The 23,786-nt window shown below is 49.1% G+C and overlaps 2 protein-coding genes across 2 annotated transcripts; both read left to right on the top strand.

The window, feature by feature from the left end:
* Positions 1-3,449: 3,449 nt before the first annotated feature.
* LOC119878357 (ubiquitin carboxyl-terminal hydrolase 17-like protein 6) lies at positions 3,450-7,284 on the top strand. Its single transcript, XM_038588972.1, has one exon. The coding sequence runs from the start codon at positions 3,890-3,892 to the stop codon at positions 5,495-5,497; it is 1,608 nt and encodes a 535-aa protein (XP_038444900.1). The 5' UTR covers positions 3,450-3,889; the 3' UTR covers positions 5,498-7,284.
* Positions 7,285-16,862: 9,578 nt separating this feature from the next.
* On the top strand, positions 16,863-18,470 carry LOC119878356 (ubiquitin carboxyl-terminal hydrolase 17-like protein 6). The gene has a single exon (XM_038588971.1). The coding sequence runs from the start codon at positions 16,863-16,865 to the stop codon at positions 18,468-18,470; it is 1,608 nt and encodes a 535-aa protein (XP_038444899.1).
* The last annotated feature ends 5,316 nt before the right edge of the window (positions 18,471-23,786 follow it).

Here is a 23,786-nt window from a genome sequence, read left to right as displayed (position 1 = left end):
ACCCACACAGGATGCTCAGGGATCCACGTTGCCTGGGTAGTACTTCATGCAGAACACTGGGTGTGCAGGAGACCCTCAATGTCTACGTATCCCCTGAACCTATCAAGCTGCTATTTCCTCTCAAGTAATTATGGCTGGAGGAATTAATATAACTATGGAGAGGTTCAGAAATGCTGAGCAATAAAAACCACAAAACAAGATCAAAAGAATGACATGCACACTATTCATTTGTGCTAATACTTTATTAACAGAAAAACAACACACACAATTCTAAATTAACACTAAAGAATAAACGTACAGCCTGGGTTAAATATCGACAATCACAGTTTCGGCAAAGCTACCACCACTGAGTCAAGAAAAGCTCATCTCAGGAGAAAACACAGTGTCCATTTGCAGGGCCCACAGCGGCTGTTCAAAGCTGAAAACCCAAATGCAGACATGTGTACGCCAATGAGAGCTTAAAGTCTGAGTTTCTATTTCCATTGGAGTGACAAGTGCTCATTCGAAATTCCCTCCACTTCTTGGAGAATCTATTTGCTGAAGAGAAAATTGACATTCCAGAGGGAAGAGTAGCCTTTTCCACAGCACACGGATTTCCCTAAAAAAAGTGCATTGTGTGTCTTTGGGGTTCATTGTCTGTGCACGGCCCCAGGAGCATGAGAGGAAGCAGGCTGTGGACCCGAGAATTCCCATGCAAAGGAGCTGAGCAAGTGCTGATTCCCCACATGAGTCCAGGAGGGGCCAAGTCCTCAGGTCCGCAGTCACCCCCTCAGGGTGCAGTGGGGTGGAGGACAATGTCCGAGGCCAGGAGCTGGCTCATTCGCTCTCAGTGTCTTCTGAGGATGAGGACACCTGTAGGTCACTGTGGAGGACACTCCAGGGGCCACAGACACAGGCTCCAACCGACATGTAGGGGGCAGGAGGGCCCTGAGCAGGGCCTGGCTTCTCGGGAAGAAGGATGAGGGAGCTGCGAGGAACCGGGAGCTCCAGCACCTTCTGTTCAATCTGGTGAAGACCATTCTCAGGGGCTGAGTGGGGGCCCGCGCGGAGGGCGGCCGTGGGGGCTCAGTACACGGCTGCAGCATCTCCAGGTGAGGTGTGGCAGGTGTGGGCTGGGGGCCGTTTCTTGGCCGGAAGGCAGGTGTCTTCCTGGGCTGCAGGGGCCTGGCTGTGCATCCACAGGCACGTCTACTTCCTGGAGGACACAGACTCCCCAAATCCCCACAGGGGCTTCCACAATGATCCCGGAGGTGTGCTGGCTGGGGCTCCATCACGGTTTCTTTCAGGAGTTCTGGGACCTGTCTAGGGGCATCTGGACACATTTCTTGCCTGGAGTCTGGAGGGGCATTTGGGAATTATTTGCCAATGGGTTGCTGACAGTGGGACGGGTGTTCTCCTCATGATACTTCGGTGGTGCCTGGGTGTGTCCCAGCCCATGGTCCTGGGAGCCAGCCTGGGGACCCTCGAGGGAGACTCTGCAGGGCCTCTTGGCTCTCTGCTGCACAACCAAGCTATCAGCCCTGACAAAGGGTTGGCGACCCGGCTGAGGGGTGTCAGCCATCGGCACATCCTGGGCACTAGGAGGTCCACCAAGTGGGCTGTGGCTAACTTGAGGGCTTCTAAGACGAGAGGTGGAATGGGACCGGAGTCTTATGTCAGGGGGCTGAGTACGTGGTTCCATCGGCAGGGCAGGGTCAGGGATAGAAGGCCTCCTGGTGGTGTAGACGAGCATCAGCATGTGTGGACGCTGTGGGAAAAGAGAACACACGGGACTCCATGAGTTTGGCCCCGGCACCAAGGCAAAATGAACACTCAGGAAAGAAAGAAAGAAACCAACAAATGCCCACGACCTTAGTAACCACCCCCTCCCCCGGAACAGGGAAAGAAAGAGTTGGGATCTGTTGACCTAGGAGTAGGGAATCTGGCTCCAGGACTCGTCCAAACAAGGCCTGACAGGATGCTGTTGATGCCCTTGAGACATGGGGGGGACACGCAAAGTCCTGCCTCACAGCGATGCTTCCTCCATTGGACCAGCGCTTCCATCCTCTCTGCTCATGAGGCGATAGGAGTCCTGCAGCTGGAGAGTCATGGTGGGAGCTCCTGAGTGGGGATGGGCAGTGTGGGATGATGTGTCACAAAGGACAGCGGCCTGTTCTTCTCTGAGGTTGGTATGTGCTCCAGGAGTGCCCGCCAATGACCTTCACACGTCAAACAGCCAGTGTTCGCACAAATACCAGGCATAAGGCAACATCATGGGCACCAAGGGAAAAAAGTGTGCAAATCCATGCTGCTCAACTGCCACTGGTCAGAGAAGAAGTGGAGCCCCGCCTCCCCCAGGAGGCCCATGGAGCCCAGCGAGTCCAGAAGGGCACAGCCCGGGACGCAGCGCACACTCACCCTCACATAGTCACAAGATTCCGTGTCTTCCTTCCAGGTGCGCTTCTGCCCCTCCTGGGGTCACCTGGGGAACCTGTGGAGCAGGCCTTTCCTCTGCTCGGCTTCTTGCCTGCACCAGAAATCAAGGCATGGAAAGGAGAAGGAACTCCCTTCCCTGGCTTCCAGCCGGACACCTGCTCGGGGCTTGGGCCAACCTGGTCCTTTCCCTCCGCAGCAACTCTACGCCCACCTCCGCCCCTCACCCTAACTATCGGGAGCTGAACAGGTAGTCCAGGCAGTTTCTTACATTCAGAATCTGAAAGGGTCTGCCTTGGCATGTGCCAAGCTCCATACATTCACTGGTGCAGGGACACTGCTCCAGCCGCAAACCCCACACCAAATCAGCAGGGACAGCTCCATCACCCAAATGTGGACCCTGTTAGTCTGGGAGCTCCTCTGCCTGCCTCGCCCAGCCTGGCTCTACCCGCAGCCGCCCTGCACACTGTGCATGCACACGTACTCGGGGTCTGTCATATAGCCTTGGTGTTCGGGTCACCAGCCCCATTCCTCACCTTCGTCTCCCTGCCTTCTCCCTCTCAGCCTGGTTCAACAGCCCAGCCTGGTGCCGCTGGTCCTGCTGACTCCCCGGCTCCACATTCTCCTTCAGCCTCCTGGAGCCCAAGGCCAGGGGAAGGAGGGTTGCGTCCCAGTGTGTTACGGGGCATCTGGTGCTTGATGCCTTGTGTCCAAGGTCCCGCGGTCTTGGACAGGTAAAATGAGGCATATAAACACTGGATTTAAGATATACACTCTTGTAGGAAAGGGAGTTTCAAAGGAATGTTTCCCAAAAGAATGTTTCCCAGTGAGAGAATTCCTGTTGTGGTGGACCTGGGTCACACCAAGGCAGAAACTGGTATTCATCAAAACATTCACAATCTTTGTAGACTGGAATATAGTCCAGAGAGATGGAAGTGTAGAAGTCAAGCAATGGATGCCATATTCCCAAATAATTGGTTTCAGCTACAAACATTCTGCTGGTGAGGAGAACGAGTTCCTATGTGATACCTGAGCTCCTTTGGGAAAGTGATCTTCCCTGTCCTAGAGCACTAACGTCTAACACTCCTTGGCTCGCTTGGGGTTACTCAAAGGAAAGGACATTCAAAAAGGTTTCCTCTGAACATAGAAACTCTGAACAAATTCTGTTGAGAAAGGTGCAGGGACAGTTAAGGAGGTTGAGAATAATCTGAAAGTTGCCTGTTGTGGGAGGCAAGAATGGGAGCTGGGCTGACCTGAATGGTCTCCGTCAGGGAGGGACCACACCCAAATCCTGTAATCCAATCTAGCAATTAGAGTGGATTAGAGGACTTTGTGCCTTATCCCAGGGACCAAAAGCCATAAAAGGTGGAGGTGAGGTTCACTATCTGACATTTGGAAACTGGCACAGTGAGAGGAGCATCCCTTTGCGAACCGAAGCTCCTGGTTGAATGTATTTGTGGACACTGTTTCTGCAGACATGGAGGCTGCCCACCTCCACCCCTCAGAGGAGCCTCAGTTCAGCGCCTCTCCCAAACCCCAGTCATGCTGGTCAAGGAGAGGCGGTGCTGAAGTCCACGGAGGACCCTCTGTGCCCGAGACGACATCCCCTGCATCAAAGACACTCTCCTCCCCGACTGACCCGTTGGCTCCTGCATCAGCAGGGCTGCCTCCCACCAAGACGCCTCTGAGTTGGAAGAGCCTTTCCCAGGTGGGAGCCGGGCTTCAGAACATGGGCAACACTTGCTATGTGAATGCGACCCTACAGTGTCTGACCTACACAGAGCCCCTCGCCAGCTACATGCTGTCCCAGCAGCACGGGACCACCTGTAGGAGGCAGACATCCTGCATGCTGTGTACCCTGCAGGCTCACCTGACGCGGGTTCTCTGCCATCCTGGACGTGTGCTCCGGCCCCTGCCACTCCTGCTCGCCGCCTTCCACAGACACAAGCAGGAAGATGCCCATGAGTATCTCATGTTCATTCTGGATGCAATGCAGCAAGCATGCTTGCCTGAGGACAAGCTCTCAGACCCTGAGTGTCCTCAGGACAGCACCCTCATCCAGCAACTCTTTGGGGGGTACTGGAGGTCTCAAATCCAGTGTCTCCACTGCCAAGGCACTTCAAGCACTCTGGAACCTTACCTGGACATCAGCCTGGACATCGGGGCTGCTCACAGCATCAGCCAAGCTTTGGAGCAGTTGATGAAGCCCGAACTGCTGGAAGGTGAAAATGCCTACCATTGTAGTAAGTGTCTGGAGAAGGTGCCTGCGTCCAAGGTGTTGACTTTGCACACTTCCCCGAAGGTCCTCATCCTGGTCTTGAGACGATTCTCAGACTTGACAGGCAACAAAATGACTAAGGAGGTGCAATATCCTGAGCGCCTTGACATGCAACACTGCCTGTCTGAGCAGAGGGCAGGACCCTTGGTTTATGTGCTCTATGCCGTGCTGGTGCACACTGGGAGGAGTTGCCACAGCGGACATTACTTCTGTTTCGTAAAGGCAGGAAATGGCCAGTGGTATAAAATGGATGATGCTAAGGTCAGCGCCTGTGATGTGACTTGCGCGCTGCGCCAACCTGCCTATGTCCTCTTTTATATGCAGAAGACTGATCTGGAGAGAGACCTTGGGAGGGAGTTAGTCGAGGAGGGAGGACTCGCATCTCCCGAGGCAGACCCCACGGTGGTGGGTGAGGCCTCAGGAGAGCCGGCAACGGATCCCTCCGTGAACCTTCCTGAGTTGGAGGAGTGTTGGGAAGAGACCTCAAGGCAACAAATGACATTAGACCAGTGGAGATGCCTCCAGGAACGCAATCGACCTAAGCTTGAACTCAATGTCAGGAGAAGAGAAATTGCTCTTCCTGCAAACGCAGTCATCCTTCACCACTCCAAATACAGACCTGAGATGCCGAAGAATCATCCTCAGCAGACCGTCGACGTGCTCACCACTGCACCTGGGATGCTCCCACCTCAGGTGGCCGGGGACGTGGCCAAGGTCCCACGTGTGCCAGGGAGAGCCCGACCTACCAAGAGGATGAGCAAGAAGGGACAGAGGTCTGGGGAAGCAGTCCAGGGATGTGTCTCCTAACTTTGGTGCACATGGGCGCACACACCCACACACACAGCATCACTCACTCCAAACCCGAACACAGACCCATACTGGAAATACTTTGTGTTGTGAGAAGTGTGTGTTCTGTATGTATGGAAGAACCATCTATCTGGTGTGTTCATGGGATATGGCCTTCAACTGAACCTAGAGGACACTGATATTTAAACCTGGGTCTTTGTCATGATCTTATATTGGGATAGTGTGGATTTCATATGGGGTGTATCGAGGAACCTGCCTCGCCTTCAGCCTTGGGGAGAGTGGGGGCCACTTGCAGGTGAGAGGCAGTGAGCAGTCAGGGTTGAGAGTCGATATGATGCTGAGGACCTGGGGTTGAAGTATGTTTGACCCTCTCGTCATGGTCCCCCTTCCCAATGCTTTTCTTCTATTTATATTGAAAGAATATTTGTCTGAACACATGAGTATGTATTGGGTCTTGCTAGCGATGTGTCTTGGTCAATGCTTGGAAATTGTAAGAAGGAAATTAAGTGCTTACTTTTGGGACAATAACTGCATCCAGCCTGATATAACCATAGTGATTATATTATGTTCCCTTCACTCTCTCCCACATTAAGACTGAAGAGAAGCAAACTAACAAGGGCTCTTATTCCAAAAGGAAATGCCCAGCCTCCCACTGAATATAACTTTTTACAACTCTTGCTACCATCTGCTCTGTGGCACCTCCTGACCCAGAAGCAGTGGACTCTGGATTTCAGACCAGTTCAAATTCAAATTTGGACCTGGTTTGATACCTTGGAAAACAGTGCCAAGTTCATGAGTCTAGCAAAAGCGTTTTGAGGTCAGGTTATAGGTGTTCTGTGTTATCATTGCATTTCTTACAGAAGAGTTTGACAAGTTCATTGTAGAATGGAAATTATTACATGACCAGCAAACGCCTCTGAGTGTGACCGTAGATGTGCAGTTGTAACATCACATCATAATGTTATTTTCACTCTGTATTCAAACTTGGAAATACCACCCTTACTGGAGAGTAAGGGACGATAGGATCTGTGCAGAAGAAATCAAGCTTTTTTGTAGATTTTCATGTAACAAAGACAGATTAGAGATATAAAGTGTCAGGGTTTCTTTCATGTCTGGGAATTGTGTTTCTTTTGACCAATACAGTTTATTGTGTCGTAAAGAGTGAGGAAACCTGTGTGCATGTCTTGCCAAGAGTTCCCTAAGAGGACCTGCAGGTATCCCCGTCCTCTGAAGACTGTCATAGGGAATGAGACAGCTCATGGACTCGGGGACTTGTCCTCCACAGCAGAGGACCCTGAGGAGGTGTCTGTTGGAATGAGGATATGTCCCCACCTGGACTGTTGTGGTGAACCAGCAATTCCTCCGCTGAACTGGATGGAAACGGTCAAGTCCACAACGTGCTGGGTGTCCTGCTTTTGTGCGCCTACACATACACTCCCCCCACTACACAGATGCTGCAGTTTTTCTTTAGGTAAATCTATAGGACTGTCAAAGCGTGCATCCAATCCGGAATGTCAAGTTTGTCTTAGTGAAATCCATTTTCTAACAAATGTAGGGAAATCATCCTGGCAATTTGTAACTTGGTTGTAAACAGAAATTAACAAGTTAATCTGAAATTGTTTTATAAATGTCTGAATTTCTGATTTAGAAAAAGATCCCATTCAGAGTTCTGCAAATTACACCATGTTTTCTCCTAGAAGACATTTTCTGTACTTGTTGATATTATTTCTCTGAAATTGTTATGCAGAATATTGCATCTGCTTTGTTTGTTTTTGCTCTAAAATGTTATTAGGAAGTGGTGTGGTTTTTTATTCTTAATAAAAAATTCCCACATATGATTTGGTGTGCAGGCTTTTTCTCCCCAGTAGTTCAGAACCTTGAAACAGTTGTTTTATTTCCAGGCTGGCTCCTCACAGAGGCTTCTTTGCCTGCTTCCCCTGAGTGGAATTCCACAGCCACCTTTAGGTCACCTGCAGCTCAAATTCATATCCTCCCACCATGGGAATTTCTCACTCCTACTCACTGGCTCAATATAGGGGAAGCGCCAGCAGCCATTTAAGAGGAAATGCAATGGGACATAGGGACATTATTCTTCAGGGTCTCTTCAATTATGAGAGCTCTGACCAGGAAGATGCTTGTATGAGAAATTAAGGGGGAGGGAGTAGATTGAACCAGAAGCACACCATCTCTGTCCAAGGCTAGCAGAGACCCCGAGGAGGGATGATGGGAGATGGTTGGATAGCACACTGTGGGGACGGTGGAGGCTGGACAGTCAGCATATGGATTCTCTGGTTAGGTGTCTGGACTTCAATGCTCATCCTGTCCAGGTATCCATTAGTCACTCAAGGGGTGTCTCTCTATATCAAGATCTATTAGTCATGAGGACAGACCAAAGAATCTGCAGAGCCTCCCACAGAACAGATTCACGAGTTCTTTTTTTTAAAAGATTTATTTATTTATTAATTAATTAATTCATTCATTCATTTATGATAGACAGAGTGGGGGCAGAGACACTGGAGGAGGGAGAAGCAGGCTCCATGCCCGGAGCCTGACGTGGGACTCAATCCCGGGATTCCAGGATCATGCCCTGGGCCAAAGGCAGGCGCCAAACCGCTGAGCCACCCAGGGATCCCCAGATTCATGAGTTATTTCCTGGGACACCAGAATTGCCAATCCTGGATGGAGTTCTAGGTGGACCTCATACCTGTTTCCAGGAAACAATGTGTTGAGTCCTGGCTCCATCAACCTGTGGCAAGATGTCAGGCTGGAATTGTGTTCACAATAGAAATCTGGGCTGAAACTAGGTTTTGGGGACAGCCCCAAGGCTAGATTCCATGGCAGGATATGGAGGTTTAATCTGGGAGGCCACATCCAATCAATGATCTGTGAGCTTGACAAGGAGGGTAGGTTCCTGGCCATGGTGGGTGAATGTAAGCATAAGGATTACCTGACTTCCCATCCTGAGCTTTTGTGTTGTCCTGGAGGAGAAAACAAAGTCAGGACTTTTCACAGGAGATATCCTAGGGCATGTGTCTCGTGGCAGGTTTGAGCGCAGGCAGGAGACAGGAAACAGCTTCTAGGGAGCTTGCCTCCTCCCGTGAGGTGTGCATCATCCCATTACCAGCTGCTCCAATAGAAGACACCACAGATGGACCACATCTTAGCTCTGCCTCTCCACTTCATAGAAATCAAGCACAGTAAAGGCATGGAGATGAGAACAATCCATTCCACAGTGATATTATTAAAAGTGCTCATTTTAATGGGAAAAGAACCCCACCCCTGTGGTGATAAGGGGACATAAAATACATTAGCCTCCTGTTACCAGAGGGCGAGATGAGAAGGTTTCAATACAGTGTTTTAGTTTCTTTAGAAGAAGCCATTGCATTCACTCTTCTGGCAGTGGACCGAGCTAATCCTGTCTTCAGAGTGTAGGGATAGAGGAACATTCCTCAGCATCTTAAAAGCCATCTAGGGAAACCCCTCAGCAAACATCATTCTCAATGGGGAAACAGTGGGAGCCTTTCCCCTAAGATCAGGAACAAGGCAGGGATGGCCACTCTCACCCCTGCTATTCAACATAAGATACCTAGGAATCAACCTGCCCAAAGAGGTAAAGGATCCTAACCCTAAAAACTACAGAACACTTTTAAGGAGATGGAGGGAGACACAAAGAGATGGAAAAATATTCCAAGCTCAAGGATTGGAAGAAGTAATATTATGAAAATGTCAAGGGTACCCAGGGCGATTCACACATTTAATGCAATCCCTATCAAAACACTGAGGACTTTCTTTAGAGATTTGGAACAAATCATCTTAAGATTTGTGTGGAAATAGAAAAGACCCTGAATAGCCAGGAGAATATTAAAAAGAAAACCATAGCTGTCTTTAAAATTTTTAGTGATACTGTGTGTGATACACGATTTGGAATATATATGGAATCAATACATTTTGTTGCATTAGGGATTTTTCCATTTGGAGACATCTCAGTAAATCAGTTCCACGTGGTGGCTCTAGCATGTTGGGGCTCACATGCCAGCGATCACACAGAAGCAAAGAATTGAAGGACACATGGAACCTGAAGACTCCATAAGCAAGGAAGGGACCTCGGGGAGAGAATGGAATTTTAAGAAATCCCTCATGGAGGAAGAGCATGGAGTGAAGACACTCTGGGTGTAGAGACGGGAGACGGTGGTGGATAAGGAAGAGCCCCGCCGTCAGGAGGGAATCCGATGCTGCCAATTCCTTCCAATGTGGCTGCTTTTGCCCTTGGAGTGTCCTAGATAATGTCTGCTTGAGGGCCTTGCTGTCTCATGCTTCTTACCCGGAAATGAAAAATAACGCCAGACATGTGGGTCTCAGGAATGTGGGAGGGAGCCCCGAATCCAGCAGCACCGCCACTGGGGAGTCTCCCTGAGAATCTCTCTCCCTCTCTTTGTCGGCCCCCCTCTCTCCCGCTACTCTGTGGTCTCTCTCTGGTCTCTCCCTGTCTCAAACAAATAAACAAATAAATCTTAAACAGAAACAAACAGTGAAACGTGTTCATGTCTTGGCATCTATGTCCCCACATCCAAGTCGATTAGATCCGGGGAGCCCGGTGTTTCTCAGTATTTCAGGGTGTGGGAAGCACTGAGTCCTTTGCACTTTGCTACACTGACCTCCTCTCTCGTGTCCGATCCACCTCCCAACTCAGAGACATTTTCAAGATTTTTCCAACAATGTGGTTTGGTTTTGGGGTCTGCCGTGCACAGTCTGGATCCCTGCTCAGTGAGAGGCTCTGTCTCACCCTCCAAATGGCACAGATCTATCCGCTTAGCTCTCTATCTCAATCTGTCTGATGAATAAATAAAAATTTTAAAAACCCTGATATTTTCTCTACAAAATTCAAACTGTCACATTATTTTTCTAATAACTGTGATTCGTGAATTTTATAATTCATTCTTAAAGGAAATAATGGAAAAATTGAATGCATGTATATGTTACCAAAGTTTAAAACAGCATGAGAATGGCCTCCCAAATCATAAGAATCTGCATAATTACGCATTAATTACCTTTCAACAATGCATTAGTCCATCTTGCCCCTAAGAAATATAATTGTTACATAGCACCCATTAGTTAACCTCAAAACCCACATTCATTCAGTGGAGAATGTCTTTCTGAGGTGTCACCCAAGGACCAAAATTGGAGTGGAAGTGATCTGAAATCCTGTGCCCACCTCTCCCTTGTCAGGAGATTGTCACACAGACGGATGACTGTCAAGTGTTCTGGACATGTTAGAGTTGCTGGGATATGGAGCAATTCCCTGTGGGAGATGGGTCCTTGCCAGGCACCTGCTCTTCAGTCAAAGGTGGGGGTAGATTGTGAAGGGGCTGTGATTCAACCAGCATGATATAATCAGGCAGGATGCATGTAACTCCTGAAATATAAGCATTTCATTGCCTCTTTGCATTTCCAAATATTATCAAGCATCCGTGTTTATGGGTTGACTTCTCAATATATATTTTGTGCCCATAGTTTCCTGAAAAGAAGTCTGTCACCATACAAGGCTGCAGGTCATCGACTTACACGGTAGTTTGTCATTTCTTTGTGTAGGTGCCCTGGGTTTTCAAATCGGTGCTGGTTGTATATGACCGAACACATTGCTGCCAACACTCCACCCACGCTGCTTTGGACAAATGGTCTTTCAATATAAAGAGAAGATAAGCAATGGGATGAGGGATGCATGAGGACACGGTCAGACATGCTCACACTGACCCCAGGTCCTCAGCATCATTTCCACACTCAAAGCTGGCTGCTCACTGCTTCTAATCCTGCCACCTTCAAGTGGCCCCATTTTTCCCCAAGGCTGAAGGAGGGGAGGATTCACCCAATGTGCATCCAACTGTGCTAAATCCATCTATTACTAATATCCATAACCTATACCAGCTTGTTCAGATAACTCTGTCGTCTTCCATATCTGGATGAGAGTGGATTTTGCTTTGGGAAGATAGGTTTGGCTCTGTTTGGTTGGGTTTGCTTTGGTTTGGTTTGGTTTGGTTTTTTGATGGCAGAGAAGCAAAAGATATGTAAGGTGATGAGAGGGCGAGAACAGGCCTGCTCAGACCTTCTTCCGCTAGCCTTTCTCTCTGGACTCCCTGTGCACATGGAAGGAATCCTCTCAATTGCACATGAAGTCCCAATTCTGCTGGAGAGCCCAGCATTAACGCCCTATGCTCAAGCCTGCCTGCATCCTCACCCTTGCGCCCTATATTCCTGCAAGTCCAAGAATTCTTAGGCTACTTTGCTAGTTCCAATCCCAGCATCCCCTCGTGATGATAGGCCTTCGCACCCTTGGACCTCTGGGATCTTCATAGGCTTCCAGAAAGTAGGGAACATTTCTATTACTGCACACATACCATGAGGGCCCAGGAAGCTGCATTTTCCTCAGAAGCCATGAGATAGCAATAGGGCGGCATTCATGGGATGAGACATGGGCTTGAGGCTCGAGGGGCCATACTCTGACCTGGGTCACATAATGATTGCCTGAATGGGAGTTACTTAGGGCTTGGGGGCGGGAGAAGGATCGCACACTGTGGCTTTTCTACTGCATTCTGACTTTTTAAACCCTAGTGTGCTCATAGAGGAGCTCCTCTACCTCCACCTACAGGCATCTGCACAGACAGAGGGAACACCCTTAAGCAGATGCTCTGGAGTGAGAAAAGAGCAGTCAGTTGTTTTTCTAAAAAAAAAAAAAAGAAATTCTCTGAATACAAATATGGAAGTGCTTGGTGTGGTTTGGTTTCATTTGGCATGGTGTTGTATTGTTTTGTTTCCATGGGCCCATATCAGAGATAACCCTGAGAAAGAGAGACAGAGAGAGAACGAGAGAGAGAGATAGAGAGAGAGAGAGAGAGAGAGAGACCGTGGCCTTGGTCTCGTGCTATTTGGACGACTTGTCAACCATTGCCTCCTTAGGAAATCATCAGGAGGGTAAAAAACCTCATTGCCCTGGTCTCAGAAAGGAGGCATCATGATCCAACATTAAAGATGGATCCAGAATATGTATAGAGGGAAACCACCCACTCATCCCATTAAAGACCAACCTGTGACCCAGGGCCCATACAGTACACAGGGCTCCCTCACAGGGTGCACAGGGTCAATGTTCCCTATGCAGTACTTCACCAAGGAGACTGGGTGTGCAGAAGACCCTCAAAGTCTACATATCCCCCAAAACTATCACGCTGTTGTCTCCTCTCAGTTAATTAAGGCTGGAAGAATTAAATGAACTATAGAGAGTTTCAGAATTGCTGAGATTAAAAAAAACCAGAAACCAAATCAAATGAAACACATGCACGCTATTCATCAGTGGTAACATTTTATTAAGGGAAATAAAACACTACACACAATTCTAAATTATGGCTGAGAATAATCGAAATGTACAGATGAAATATTGCCCATCAATATTACTCAGGTATTAGAAATGACAAATACCCACCATTTGCTTCAACGTGGATGGAACTGGAGGGTATTATGCTGAGTGAAGTAAGTCAGTCGGAGAAGGACAAACATTATATGTTCTCATTCATTTGGGGAATATAAATAATAGTGAAAGGGAATATAAGGGAAGGGAGAAGAAATGTGTGGGAAATATCAGAAAGGGAGACAGAACGTAAAGACTGCTAACTCTGGGAAACGAACTAGGGGTGGTAGAAGGGGAGGAGGGCAGGGGGTGGGAGTGAATGGGTGACGGGCACTGGGTGTTATTCTGTATGTTAGTAAATTGAACACCAATAAAAAATAAATTAAAAAAAAAAAAGAAATATTGCCCATCAAAGTGCCCACAAAGCTACCACCACAGTCTAGAAAACTCATCTCAGGAGAAAACACAATGTCCATTTGCAGAGCCCACAGGGGCTGTTCCCAGCTGAAAACCCAAATGCAGACATGTGTATGCCAATGAGAGCTTAAAGTCTGAGTTTCTATTTCCATTGGAGTGACAAGTGCTCATTCGAAATTCCCTCCACTTCTTGGAGAATCTATTTGCTGAAGAGAAAATTGACATTCCAGAGGGAAGAGTAGCCTTTTCCACAGCACACGGATTTCCCTAAAAAAAGTGCATTGTGTGTCTTTGGGGTTCAGTGTCTGTGCACAGCCCCAGAGCATGAGAGGAAGCAGGCTGTGGACCCAGAAATTTCCATGCAAAGCAGCTGAGAAAGTGCTGATTCCCCACATGAGTCCAGTAGGGGCCACGTCCTCAGGTCCGCAGTCACCCCCTCAGGGTGCAGTGGGGTGGAGGACAATGTCCGAGGCCAGGAGCTGGCTCATTCGCTCTCAGTGTCTTCTGAGGATGAGGACACCTGTAGGTCACTGTGGAGGACACTCCAGGGGCCACAGAAACAGGCTCCAACCGACATGTGGGGGGCAGGAGGGCCCTGAGCAGGGCCTGGCTTCTCGGAGGAAGGAATGAGGGAGCTGCGAGGAACCGGGAGCTCCAGCACCTTCTGTCCAATCTGGTGAAGACCATTCTCAGGGGCTGAGTGGGGGCCCGCGCAGAGTGTGGCCGTGGGGGCTCGGTGCACGGCTGCAGCATCTCCAGGTGAGGTGTGGCAGGTGTGGGTTGGGGGCCCTTGCTTGGCCGGAAGGCAGGTGTCTTCCTGGGCTGCCGGGGCCCAGCTTTGCATCCACGGGCACGTCTGCTTCCTGAAGGACACAGACTCCCCGAAATCCCCACAGGGATTTCCTTGATGATCCCGGAGGTGTGCTGGCTGGGGCTCCATCACGGTTTCTTTCAGGGGTTCTGGGACCTGTCTAGGGGCATCTGGGCACATTTCTTGCCTGGAGTCTGGAGGTGCATTTGGGAATTGTCTGCCAATGCGTTGCTGACAGCGGGACGGGTGTTTTCCTCAGGATACTTGGGTGGTGCCTGGGTGTGTCCCAGCCCATGGCCCTGGGAGCCAGCCTGGGGACCCTCGAGGGAGACTCTGCAGGGCCTCTTGGCTCTCTGCTGCACAACCAGGCTGTCAGCCCTGACAAAGGGTTGGCGAGCCGGCTGAGGGGTGTCAGTGATCGGCACTTCCTGGGCACTAGGACGTCCACCAGGTGGGCTGAGGCTAACTTGAGGGCTTCTGAGATGAGAGGTGGAATGGGACCGGAGTCTTATGTCAGGGGGCTGAGTACGTGGTTCCATCGGCAGGGCAGGGTCAGGGATAGAAGGCCTCCTGGTGGTGTAGACGAACATCTGCATGTGTGGACGCTGTGGGAAAAGAGAACACACGGGACTCCATGAGTTTGGCCCCGGCACCAAGGCAAAATGAACATTCAGGAAAGAAACCAACAAACGCCCACGACCTTAGTAACCACCCCCTCCCCCGGAACAGGGAAAGAAAGAGTTGGGATCTGTTGACCTAGGAGTAGGGAATCTGGCTCCAGGACTCGTCCAAACAAGGCCTGACAGGATGCTGTTGATGCCCTTGAGACATGGGGGGGACACGCAAAGTCCTGCCTCACAGCGATGCTTCCTCCATTGGACCAGCGCTTCCATCCTCTCTGCTCATGAGGCGATAGGAGTCCTGCAGCTGGAGAGTCATGGTGGGAGCTCCTGAGTGGGGATGGGCAGTGTGGGATGATGTGTCACAAAGGACAGCGGCCTGTTCTTCTCTGAGGTTGGTATGTGCTCCAGGAGTGCCCGCCAATGACCTTCACACGTCAAACAGCCAGTGTTCGCACAAATACCAGGCATAAGGCAACATCATGGGCACCAAGGGAAAAAAGTGTGCAAATCCATGCTGCTCAACTGCCACTGGTCAGAGAGGAAGTGGAGCCCCGCCACCCCCAGGAGGCCCATGGAGCCCAGCGAGTCCAGAAGGGCACAGCCCGGGACGCAGCGCACACTCACCCTCACATAGTCACAAGATTCCGTGTCTTCCTTCCAGGTGCGCTTCTGCCCCTCCTGGGGTCACCTGGGGAACCTGTGGAGCAGGGCCTTCCTCTGCTCGGCTTCTTGCCTGCACCAGAAATCAAGGCATGGAAAGGAGAAGGAACTCCCTTCCCTGGCTTCCAGCCGGACACCTGCTCGGGGCTTGGGCCAACCTGGTCCTTTCCCTCCGCAGCCACTCTACGCCCACCTCTGCCCCTCATCCTAACTATCGGGAGCTGAACAGGTCGTCCAGGCAGTTTCTTACATTCAGAATCTGAAAGGGTCTGCCTTGGCATGTGCCAAGCTCCATACATTCACTGGTGCAGGGACACTGCTCCAGCCGCAAACCCCACACCAAATCAGCAGGGACAGCTCCATCACCCAAATGTGGACCCTGTTAGTCTGGGAGCTCCTCTGCCTGCCTCGCCCAGCCTGGCTCTGCCCGCAGCCACCCTGCACACTGTGCATGCACACGTACTCGGGGTCTGTCATATAGCCTTGGTGTTCGGGTCACCAGCCCCATTCCTCACCTTCGTCTCCCTGCCTTCTCCCTCTCAGCCTGGTTCAACAGCCCAGCCTGGTGCCGCTGGTCCTACTGACTCCCCGGCTCCACATTCTCCTTCAGCCTCCTGGAGCCCAAGGCCAGGGGAAGGAGGGTTGCGTCCCAGTGTGTTACGGGGCATCTGGTGCTTGATGCCTTGTGTCCAAGGTCCCGCGGTCTTGGACAGGTAAAATGAGGCATATAAACACTGGATTTAAGATATACACTCTTGTAGGAAAGGGAGTTTCAAAGGAATGTTTCCCAAAAGAATGTTTCCCAGTGAGAGAATTCCTGTTGTGGTGGACCTGGGTCACACCAAGGCAGAAACTGGTATTCATCAAAACATTCACAATCTTTGTAGATTGGAATCATAGTCCAGAGAGATGGAAGTGTAGAAGCCAAGCAATGGATGCCATATTCCCAAATGATTGGTTACAGCTACAAACATTCTGCTGGTGAGGAGAACGAGTTCCTATGTGATACCTGAGCTCCTTTGGGAAAGTGATCTTCCCTGTCCTAGAGCACTAACGTCTAACACTCCTTGGCTTGCTTGGGGTTACTCAAAGGAAAGGACATTCAAAAAGGTTTCCTCTGAACATAGAAACTCTGAACAAATTCTGTTGAGAAAGGTGCAGGGACAGTTAAGGAGGTTGAGAATAATCTGAAAGTTGCCTGTTGTGGGAGGCAAGAATAGGAGCTGGGCTGACCTGAATGGTCTCCGTCAGGGAGGGACCACACCCAAATCCTGTAATCCAATCTAGCAATTAGAGTGGATGAGAGGATTTTGTGCCTTATCCCAGGGCCCAAAAGCCATAAAAGGTGGAGGTGAGGTTCACTATCTGACATTTGGAAACTGGCACAGTGAGAGGAGCATCTCTTTGCGAACCGAAGTTCCTGGTTGAATGTATCTTGTGGACACTGTTTCTGCAGACATGGAGGCTGCCCACCTCCACCCCTCAGAGGAGCCTCAGTTCAGCGCCTCTCCCAAACCCCAGTCATGCTGGTCAAGGAGAGGCGGTGCTGAAGTCCACGGAGGACCCTCTGTGCCCGAGACGACATCCCCTGCATCAAAGACTCTCTCCTCCCCGACTGACCTGTTGGCTCCCGCATCAGCAGGGCTGCCTCCCACCAAGACGCCTCTGAGTTGGAAGAGCCTTTCCCAGGTGGGAGCCGGGCTTCAGAACATGGGCAACACTTGCTATGTGAATGCGACCCTACAGTGTCTGACCTACACAGAGCCCCTCGCCAGCTACATGCTGTCCCAGCAGCACGGGACCACCTGTAGGAGGCAGACATCCTGCATGCTGTGTACCCTGCAGGCTCACCTGACGCGGGTTCTCAGCCATCCTGGACGTGTGCTCCGGCCCCTGCCACTCCTGCTCGCCGCCTTCCACAGACACAAGCAGGAAGATGCCCATGAGTATCTCATGTTCATTCTGGATGCAATGCAGCAAGCGTGCTTGCCTGAGGACAAGCTCTCAGACCCTGAGCGTCCTCAGGACAGCACCCTCATCCAGCAACTATTTGGGGGGTACTGGAGGTCTCAAATCCAGTGTCTCCACTGCCAAGGCATTTCGAGCACTCTGGAACCTTACCTGGACATCAGCCTGGACATCGGGGATGCTCACAGCGTCAGCCAAGCTTTGGAGCAGTTGGTGAAGCCCGAACTGCTGGAAGGTGAAAATGCCTACCATTGTAGTAAGTGTCTGGAGAAGGTGCCTGCATCCAAGGTGTTGACTTTGCACACTTCCCCGAAGGTCCTCATCCTGGTCTTGAGACGATTCTCAGACTTGACAGGCAACAATATGACTAAGGAGGTGCAATATCCTGAGCGCCTTGACATGCAACACTACCTGTCTGAGCAGAGGGCAGGACCCTTGGTTTATGTGCTCTATGCCGTGCTGGTGCACGCTGGGAGGAGTTGCCACAGCGGACATTACTTCTGTTTCATAAAGGCAGGAAATGGCCAGTGGTATAAAATGGATGATGCTAAGGTCAGCGCCTGTGATGTGATTTGTGCGCTGCACCAACCTGCCTATGTCCTCTTTTATATGCAGAAGACTGATCTGGAGAGAGACCTTGGGAGGGAGTCAGTCGAGGAGGGAGGACTCGCATCTCCCGAGGCAGACCCCACGGTGGTGGGTGAGGCCTCAGGAGAGCCGGCAACGGATCCCTCCGTGAACCATCCTGAGTTGGAGGAGCGTGGGGAAGAGACCTCCAGACAACAAATGACATTAGACCAGTGGAGATGCCTCCAAGAATGCAACCGCCCTAAGCCTGAACTCAATGTCAGGAGAAGAGAAATAGCTCTTCCTGTGAACGCAGTCATCCTTCACCACTCCAAATACAGACCTGAGATGCCGAAGAATCATCCTCAGCAGACCGTCGACCTGCTCACCTCTGCAGCTGGGATACTCCCACCTCAGGTGGCCGGGGACGTGGCCAAAGTCCCGCGTGTGCCAGGGAGAGCCCGAACTACCAAGAGGATGAGCAAGAAGGGACAGAGGTCTGGGGAAGCAGTCCAGGGATGTGTCTCCTAACTTTGGTGCACATGGGCGCACACACCCACACACACAGCGTCACTCACTCACTCCAAACCCGAACACAGTCCCATACTGGAAATATTTTGTGTTGTGCGAAGTGTGTGTTCTGTATGTATGGAAGAACCATCTATCTGGTGTGTTCATGGGATATGGCCTTCAACTGAAATTAGGGGACACTGATATTTAAACCTGGGTCTTTGTCATGATCTTATATTGGGATAGTGTGGATTTCATATGGGGTGTATCGAGGAACCTACCTCTCCTTCAGCCTTGGGGAGAGTGGGGGCCACATGCAGGTGAGAGGCAGTGAGCAGTCAGGGTTGACAGTGGATATGATGCTGAGGACCTGGGGTTGAAGTCAGTATGTTTGACCCTCTCGTCATGCTCCCCGCTCCCTATGCTTTCCTTCTATTTATATTGAAAGAATATTTGTCTGAACACATAAGTATGTATTGGGTCTTGTTAGCGATGTGTCTTTGTCAATGCTTGGAAATTATAAGAAGGAAATTAAGTGCTTACTTTTGGGGCAATAACTGCATCCAGACCTGATTGAACCACAGTGATTTTATTATGTTCCCATAACTCTCTTCCACATTAAGACTGAAGAGAAGCAAACTAACAAGGACTCTTATTCCAAAGGGAAATGCCCAGCCTCCCACTGAACATAACTTTTTACGACTATTTTGCTACCATCTGCTCTGTGGCACCTCCTGACCAAGAAGCAGTGGACTCTGGATTTCAGACCAGTTCAAATTCAAATTTGGACCTGGGTTGATACCTCTGGAAAACAGTGCCAAGTTCATGAATCTAGCAAAAGCTTTTTGAGGTCAGGTTATAGGTGTTCTGTGTTATAATTTCATTTCTTACAGAGGAGTTTGACAAGTTCTTTGTAGAATGGAAATTATTGCATGACCAGCAAACGCCTCTGAGTGTGACCGTAGATGTGCAGTTGTAACATCACATCATAATGTTATTTTCACTCTGTATTCAAACTTGGACATGCCACCCTTACTGGAGAGTAAGGGACAATAGGATCTGTGCAGAAGAAATCAGGTTTTTTTGGAGATTTTCATGTACCTAAGACAGATTAGAGATCTAAGGTGTCAGGGTTTCTTTCATGTCTGGGAATTGTGTTTCTTATGGCCAATACAGTTTATTGTGTCGTAAAGAGTGAGGGAACCTGTGTGCATGTCTTGCCAAGAGTTCCGTAAGAGGATCTGCAGGTATCCCCGTCCTCTGAAGACTGTCATAGGGAATGAGACAGCTTATGGACTTGGGGACTTGTCCTCCACAGCAGAGGACCCTGAGGAGGTGTCTCTGGAATGAGGATATGTCCCCACCTGGACTGATGTGGTGAACCAGCAATTCCTCCGCTGAACTGGATGGAAACGGTCAAGTCCACAACGTACTGAGTGTCCTGCTTTTGTGCGCCTACACATACATTCCCCCCACTACTCAGATGCTGCAGTTTTTCTTTAGGTAAATCTATAGGAATGTCAAAGTGTGCTTCCCAATCCGGAATGTCAAGTTTGTCTTAGTGAAATCTATTTTATAACAAATGTAGGGAAATCATCCTGGCAATTTGTAACTTGGTTGTAAACAGAAATTAACAAGTTAATCTGAAATTGTTTTATAAATGTCTGAATTTCTGATTTAGAAAAAGATCCCATCCAGAGTTCTGCAAATTACACCATGTTTTCTCCTAGAAGACATTTTCTGTACTTGATATTATTTCTCTGAAATTTTTATGCAGAATATTGCATCTGCTTTGTTTGTTTTTGCTCTAAAATGTTATTAGGAAGTGGTGTGGTTTTTTATTCTTAATAAAAAATTCCCACATATGATTTGGTGTGCAGGCTTTTGCTCCCCAGTAGTTCAGAACCTTGAAATAGTTATTTTATTTCCAGGCTGGCTCCTCACAGAGGCTTCTTTGCCTGCTTCCCCTGAGTGGATTTCCACAGCCACCTCTAGGTCACCTGCAGCTCAAATTCATATCCTCCCCCCAGGGGAATTTCTCACTCCTACTCACTGGCTCAATATAGGGGAAGCACCAGTAGCCATTTAAGAGGAAATGCAATGGGACATAGGGACATTATTCTTCAGGGTCTCTTCAGTTATGAGAGCTCTGACCAGGAAGATACTTGTATGAGAAATTAGGGGGGAGGGAGTAGATTGATCAAGAATCACACCATCTAAGTCAAAGGCTAGAGGAGACCCCTAGGAGGGATGACGGGAGATGGTTGGATAACACACTGTGAGGTCGGACTGTGGAGGCTGGACAGTCAGCAGATGAATTCTTTGGTTAGGTGTCTGGACGTCAATGCTCATCCTGTCCAGGTATCCATTCAAGGGGTGTCTCTATTTATCAAGATCTATTAGTCATGAGGACAGACCAAAGAATCTGCAGAGTCTCCCACAGAACAGATTCACGAGTTCTTTTTTTTTTAAGATTTATTTTTTTTATTTATGATAGACAGAGAGAGAGGTGGGCAGAGACACAGGAGGAGGGAGAAGCAGGCTCCATGCCCGGACCCTGAGGTGGAACTCGATCCAGGGTTTCCAGGATCGCACCCTGGGCCAAAGGCAAGCGCCAAACCACTGAGCCATCCAGGCAACCCCAGATTCACAAGTTCTTTCCTGGGTAACAGGAATTGCCAATCCTGGATGGAGTTCTAGGTGGACCTCCTAACTGTTTTCAGGTTACAATGTGTTGAGTCCTGGCTCCATTAACCTGTGGCAGGATGTCAGGCTGGAATTGTTTTCACAGTAGGGATCTGTGCTGAAACTGGGTTTTGGGGACAACCCCAAGGGTAGATTCCATGGCAGTATATGTAGGTTTAATCTGGGAGGCCACATCCAATCAATGATCTGTGAGCTTGACAAGGAGTGTAGGTTCCTGGCCATGGTGGGTGAATGTAAGCAGAAGGATTACCTGACTCCCCTTCCTGAGCTTTTGTGTTTTCCAGCAGGAGAAAACAAAGTCAGGACTTTTCACAGGAGATATCCTAGGGCATGTGTCTCCTGGCAGGTTTGAGCTCAGGCAGGAGACAGGAAACAGCTTCTAGGGAGATTGCCTCCTCCCGTGAGGTGTGCATCATCCCATTACCAGCTGCTCCAATAGAAGACACCACAGATGGACCACATCTTAGCTCTTCCTCTCCACTTCATAGAAATCAAGCACAGTAAAGGCATGGAGATGAGTACAATCCATAACACGGTGATATTATTAAAAGTGCTCATTTTAATGGGAAAAGAGCCCCATCCCTGCGGTGATAAGGGGACATAAAATACATTAGCCTCCTGTTACCAGAGGGCGAGATGAGAAGGTTTCCAAACAGTGTTTTAGTTTTTTAGAAGAAGCCATTACATTCACTCTTCTGGCAGTGGACCGAGCTAATCCTGTCTTCAGAGTGTAGGGATAGAGGAACATTCCTCAGCATCTTAAAAGCCATCTACGGAAAACCCCTCAGCAAACATCATTCTCAATGGGAAAACAGTGGGAGCCTTTCCCCTAAGATCAGGAACATGGCAGGGATGGCCACTCTCAACCCTGCTATTCAACATAAGATACCTAGGAATTAACCTACCCAAAGAGGTAAAGGATCTATACCCTAAAATCTACAGAACACTTTTAAGGAAATGGAGAGAGACACAAAGAGATGGAAAAATATTCCAAGCTCAAGGATTGGAAGAAGTAATATTATGAAAATGTCAAGGGTACCCAGGGTGATTCACACATTTAATGCAGTCCCTATCAAAACACTGAGGACTTTCTTTAGTGATTTGGAACAAATAATCTTAAGATTTGTGTGGAAATAGAAAAGACCCTGAATAGCCAGGGGAATATTAAAAAGAAAACCGTAGCTGTCTTTAAAATTTTTAGTGATACTCTGCGTGATACATGATTTGGAATATATATGGAATCAATACATTTTGTTGCATTAGGGATTTTTCCATGTGGAGACATCTCAGTAAATCAGTTCCACATGGTGGCTCTAGTATGTTGGGGCTCACATGCCAGCGATCACACAGAAGCAAAGAATTGAAGGACACATGGAACCTGAAGACTCCATAAGCAAGGAAGGGAACTCGGGGAGAGAATGGAATTTTAAGAAATCCCTCACGGAGGAAGAGCATGGAGTGAAGACACTCTGGGTGCACAGACGGGAGACGGTGGTGGATAAGGAAGAGCCCCGCCGTCAGGAGGGAATCCGATGCTGCCAATTCCTTCCAATGTGGCTGCTTTTGCCCTTGGAGTGTCCTAGATAATGTCTGCTTGAGGGCCTTGCTGTCTCATGCTTCTTACCTGGAAATGAAAAATAATGCCAGATATGTGGGTCTCAGGAATGTGGGAGGGAGCCCCGAATCCAGCAGCATGGCCACTGGGGAGTCTCCCTGAGAATCTCTCTCCCTCTCTTTGTCGGCCCCCTCTCTCCCGCTACTCTGTGGTCTCTCTCTCTGGTCTCTCCCTGTCTCAAACAAATAACAAATAAATCTTAAACAGAAACAAACAATGAAACGTGTTCATGTCTTGGCATCTATGTCCCCACATCCAAGTCGATTAGATCCAGGGATCCCGGTGTTACTCAGTATTTCAGGGTGTGGGAAGCACTGAGTCCTTTGCACTTTGCTACACTGACCTGCTCTCTCGTGTCCGATCCACCTCCCAACTCATAGACAATTTAAAGAATTTTCCAACAATGTGGTTTGGTTTTGGGGTCTGCCATGCACAGTCTGGATCCCTGCTCAGTGTGAGGCTCCGTCTCACTCTCCAACTGGCACAGATCTATCCGCTTAGCTCTCTATCTCAATCTGTCTGATGAATAAATAAAGATTTTAAAAACCCTGATATTTTCTCTGCCAAATTCAAACTGTCACATTATTTTTCTAATAACTGTGATTCGTGAATGTTATAATTCATTCTGAAAGGAAATAATGGAAACATTACATGCATGTATATGTGACCAAAGTTTTAAAACAACATGAGAACGACCACCCAAATCATAGGAATCAGTATAACCACGCATTAATTACCTTTCAACAATGCATTAGTCCATCTTGCCCCTAAGAAATATAATTGTTACATAGCACCCATTAGTTAACCTCAAAACCCACATTCATTCAGTGGAGAATGTCTTTCTGAGGTGTCACCCAAGGACCAAAATTGGAGTGGAAGTGATCTGAAATCCTGTGCCCACCTCTTTGTCAGGAGATTGTCACACAGACAGATGACAGTAAAGTGTTCTGGACAGGTTAGAGTTGCTGGGATATGGAGCAATTTCCTGCGGGAGATGGGTCCTTGCCAGTCACCTT

Source organism: Canis lupus, unplaced genomic scaffold (assembly GCF_011100685.1).
Source record: "Canis lupus familiaris isolate Mischka breed German Shepherd unplaced genomic scaffold, alternate assembly UU_Cfam_GSD_1.0 chrUn_S1541H1729, whole genome shotgun sequence".
Lineage (NCBI taxonomy): Eukaryota > Metazoa > Chordata > Mammalia > Carnivora > Canidae > Canis > Canis lupus.
The sequence above is the reverse complement of the archived record's forward strand: the minus strand, read 5'-3'. Positions and strand labels throughout refer to the sequence as shown.

Coding starts and splice junctions, on each gene's coding strand:
- LOC119878357 (XM_038588972.1), top strand. CDS start 3,890: ATGGAGGCTGCCCACCTCCACCCCTCAGAGGAGCCTCAGTTCAGCGCC.
- LOC119878356 (XM_038588971.1), top strand. CDS start 16,863: ATGGAGGCTGCCCACCTCCACCCCTCAGAGGAGCCTCAGTTCAGCGCC.